This window comes from Eulemur rufifrons, chromosome 6 (genome assembly GCF_041146395.1).
Source record: "Eulemur rufifrons isolate Redbay chromosome 6, OSU_ERuf_1, whole genome shotgun sequence".
NCBI classification, from domain to species: Eukaryota; Metazoa; Chordata; class Mammalia; order Primates; family Lemuridae; genus Eulemur; species Eulemur rufifrons.
This window is the reverse complement of record NC_090988.1, coordinates 55,629,964-55,634,824: the sequence shown is the minus strand read 5'-3', so window position 1 is coordinate 55,634,824 and position 4,861 is coordinate 55,629,964. Positions and strand designations below refer to the sequence as shown.

Genomic DNA, 4,861 nt, shown 5'->3' with positions numbered 1-4,861 from the left:
ATTCAGAGACTGCCTTACTAAAACCATTGAAAATATTTTCAGAATATCAGAAACATTTCATTCACATTCTTGCTAAGAATTGAAACTCTATACAAGGTTACCTTTTACAGATACATCTGAGAATTCCAATAGTGCCAGTGTAACCAGTGCAGCTCCACCGATCTCAAAGGCATCTTTGAAGTTGGCTAGAATGCTCAAGGTCTGAACAGAGGTTGCGTTTTCATGAACCCAGCTTGGAGTGGCCAAAGAGCCAGCGTATCAACAAATTCCATATTCTCTCCCGCATTTGTTTGGTCCTCATGCCATAGATGATGGGGTTTAAGGTGGGTGGGATGACCAGGTATAAATCAGCTAACAGCACCTGGATGTGCAGGGGTACTACATCCTGCCCTAGCCAGGCTATATACACAGATACCATCCCAGGTAGATAGTACAGAGCCATAACTCCCACGTGGGAGCCACATGTGCTTAATGCTTTCAGCTGAGCATTCCTTGAGGAGAGACCAAATACTGCCCTGAGAATCAAAATATAGGAGGCAGCAATGAAGACCACATCTGAGCCCACAATAATGAAGGAAACAACCAGACCGTAGAGACTGGTGGGCATGGGATCAGCACATGCTAACCTGGCCACTGCTATGTGCTCACAGTAGGAGTGGAGAACCACATTGGAGCCACAGAAAGGTAGATGGCTCACCATCCAACTCAATGGTGTCATGGCTGTGACAGCTCTGATGGTGATGGTCACACTCATTCCCAGAGTCACTTGGGGTGTGAGAATTATTCTGTAGTGTAAGGGCTTGCAGATGGCTACATAGCGATCAAAAGCCATGGCCAGCAGCAGACCGGTCTCCATAGCTGTGGCTGCATGGACAAAATACATCTGAGTGAAACAAGCATTAAAGCTGATGGAACTGTCTCCTGAGCAGAAGATGCTCACCATCTTGGGTACCACAGATGAGGCCATAACAATATCCACGGCAGCCAGAACACACAGGAAGCGATACATGGGCTCTTGTAGAGTGGAATCCATCCAGATTACAGTTATGATGAGGGTGTTTCCTATCAGGGCTATGGTGTACATGGCACTCAGTGAGATAGCCAGCCAGAGATGGGAAGACTGCAGTCCTGGAATACCTGCGAGGAAGAACGTGGCAGAGGTGTCCGTCGTGTGGTTGTAGAGTGGTCCCAGCATCTCAGATGAGACTGCTTTCCTGTTAACACACAAAGTGATGTAAGAGAAGGATGCAATCCTGTAAGATTTGTTCTCATCTGTGGTTTTGGTAAAGACTGGGAGTGTTCTCAGCTTCGCAGTATTCTTGGAATCAGGAGACTGATATCTGATAAAGTTACCCTGTTCCACCTTCCTTTCTCCTCAAAATACTTTGACGTAATAATTTCTATTCATCATTCTAGCATCAGTTCATGTAGTACCTCCTTTGGGAAGTCTTCTCTGATCTCTCTTCTCCATCATCCCATTCCAAGGCTAAGTTAGGTATTTTTTTCTGAGCTTTCATAAAATTTCCCATACTGACCTGTGATGAACTACAGTGACAATTCAAATATCTACCTAAGATTTTATTGTATGCACTCAAGTATATGTCTCTTGTTCATGGCCTTGAATCAAGTGTATAATCCATACCGGTGATGCACACATCCCTTAAAAAAAAAGACATGTCTATTCAATATAGTAAACAGTTCCATGAATGAATGATAAATCAGAGGAAAGCATTTGTGTTCTATCTCAGTTGCTAACAATTATTGAATGAAACAAGAACCTCTTGAGGTCGAATATGTCGCATTTTGCCTCCTCAGTATAGTGCCTAGAAAAAACAAGAATGCAGCATCTTTGTGGTTGACGAAACATATTAATCATTTTAGAAAAATAGGATCAATAGAGAAAAACATTAACACTATCCATAGGAGATAAAATGTTTGGAAATATTTATCCCTAAATTCTCAAAAATTTAGCCTGGATTTCCCATTGAGCTAGGTTCAGTTAATAAAATCAATAACTACAAGTAATATTTGGGGCTACATTGTAGACAAATACCCTCCAAATAAGTTTTTCTGATTCTTTACCACAGCTAACTCCCTTTTCATAATGAACTACCAAGACATTACAAACAACAGGAAGCTTTTTTCCTTTAGAAAGTAAGCACTTTTTAATGAACATAGTATGTACTATAGAACTATGAAAAATGAATATTATTGTGTGAGTATATTTCTCTATTTGTAAAATAGATAAATATCTATTCAATATAAGACAGTTGGTAAAACTTAAATGAGATTAAATATTTTATCTAAGAGCACATAGCAACTATATGATAAATTTGAGATTAAGTCCAGATCTTTCCAGCTGTGACTCCCAGGTGTCCTTCCAGCCCAAGATTAATAGTCAAGCAAACAACTATGGATACCAATTTAAAAAAAAAATGCTAGGGGCTTCACTTGGTCCATTTTTATGAGACAAAGAGAGCCACTACTCTGCACAGCCAGGATCTGAGCCCCAATACTTGTTGATTTCTGTGTGTTGCTGCATATGCCCTCCATTGCCTGAGTCAGCTGTTACAATATCATATAACATTTAATGATCTGGTTGGGTAAACCTGAATATAGGGAGTCAGCATTAACTACCTTGCATTCCTGCGTCATATCTCTTTACTCTCTCTGTAGGATGGGTGGTTTGCATGATTTCATCTGGCATTTGGGCATGTGCATGTTTTCCCAACCATCTGAGAACACTCTTGGCTCAGCCTTGGGAAACATTGGTTGAACTATTATAAGAAAACCCTAGTTTCTCACTCCACTGAATATAGCATAAAAATCCTGTATACTTTTAAGTGCCCCATTCAAAAAATGCGTGGTTGGTCCTATATCAAAAGGCAGGACAGCAGAGGGGTGAGAAGTACTGTTTCAATATTCATACTCCCTAGAATGAAAATCATACTCTGTCACTTGCTGCCCATTATGCCTTGGTCAAATTATGTAAACTCTCCAAACCTAAATTTGCTCATTGGTAAGATGGAGGTATTAGTTCCTACATCCTAGAGATGTTTGGAGATTTAAATGAGAAGCTATGAAAAAGTGCTCAGCACAAAGTTAAGTATATCAGCGCTAGATAAAATGTAGCTAATTAAAAAAGACCTAATTTTCTCTGATTAATTCTATGGTTGGTTCTAGATTGCTCCAAATGGCATACTTAGAGGGCTAAGTGTGACTGCAGGCCATGATAAGAAAAAATAAAAAACAACTGAACCTGCATTACACAAAGCTTTCATTCTGTCCTGTGATCTGCCATTGAGGATGTCTCACCCACTGGCTATAGAGAGCAAAGTTCTTCTAATCTGATTGTGATGAGGAGCTCACTATCTGTTCCATTATAGGTCGGTTCTCAACTTTAGGATTTTTGTTTTGGTTGCTTGCTTGCTTTTATTGTTTTTCCTTCTTCATAACTTCTGTGAAAAGGTCTCACATTTGCCTACAACTTACATCTAACAAGAAAGCCTAAGAATGGCTAACACTTCTGCTGCCATATGACAGCTGTTGCCAAATTGAGACTGGATTAAGGATGGAGTGGAAGTGGGTATGAAAACTATTCCTCATCCAGGCAAAACTGCTGCTTCAACTGTGTTTACTGTTACTAGCACATCATTTCACTTTCTAAGGACACGGACATGAAACTTGGTCTGAGACCTGGACCCAGGATCTCAAGTGTAGACCAAAGAATGCTAAGTACAATTAATCTCATTCCTCAAACCTTCATTGCCATAATATTGTATCTCTGAACGATCAGCCTAGTGGCTGTCCACAGTAATTGTGTGACTTGTACTGAATTAACTCCAGTCATCTATAGCCTGAAAACTGTTTCTAAGGTATTTGGGCAATCTTATATAAAGGGTGCTCATTTACAAAGCCTCAAGACTAGCTACATTTAAATATCACTTCCTGTGCCTCTCCTCAATTAAGACCATCCAGATTAAGAAGTTGTCATACTCCTACCTTTGGATACTGCACCTCCTTACCCCTTGTTAATTTCTCCTCTTGTGCCTGGCCCATCCCTGAATCACTGGATAGAATAGATTGATAGAATTCTGAACTCAGGATTCCATGTGCTGCAGTAGACATTTTCTCTGTTAGCCAAGCAGTAGATGAACATTCACCTGGTCCTCAATCCTAATCATGGGACACACTTTCCCCACTTCCCTTCACCTCCTGAAGAGCCTAGACCTGATTGACACCACACCCAGATGCCAGGAGCTACCTTGGTGGGAGTCTGCAAGGGTTTTCTAAAAAGCCAAATATCTGGCACTGGATTGCAAACTGTGATCCTTATTGAAATAAACCAACAACAAAAACAAAAACCCTAAATGGAAGAAATGCTATATCCTGGAACAGATTGAATACAGTACTTCACAGCACAGCCAGAATACAGGAACCTGCTGTGTACAGCCACTGGGCAAGACATCTTCAGTGATAGATATCTGAAGACAAGGGAAAGCTTTTGAGGTAGAAAGGTGGTGAAGAGTGAAAAAAAAATCCAGGGTACACTTAAGACTGCTGTATGTGTTCTGGATGCCACAGCTCAGGGTTGAATATTACTGCTTAAAGGGCAGAGGAGAAGTCCAAGGATCCAGAATGCCTGGTCCCCACCACCTCTGATCCAGTACCTTCCTCTCCTGGCTGCCCTGTGTCCATCCACCTTTCTTCTGAGGCAGCCTCAGCTGATGCTCTGCCCCATCCCTCCTCACTGCAGCCCTGAATACTTCTACCTGGGCATACCTTCCATGAACTTCAGAGTGTTTTTATTTTCAGTCTTCATTTAATTTTCTTCTTGATCAGCATTGCTATGATTTACATA

The 4,861-nt window shown here is 41.0% G+C and overlaps 1 protein-coding gene across 1 annotated transcript; it reads right to left on the bottom strand.

The window, feature by feature from the left end:
- Positions 1–220: 220 nt before the first annotated feature.
- Positions 221–1,262, bottom strand: LOC138384058 (olfactory receptor 52I2-like). Its single transcript, XM_069469326.1, has one exon. The coding sequence runs from the start codon at positions 1,193–1,195 to the stop codon at positions 221–223; it is 975 nt and encodes a 324-aa protein (XP_069325427.1). The 5' UTR covers positions 1,196–1,262.
- Positions 1,263–4,861: the final 3,599 nt, after the last annotated feature.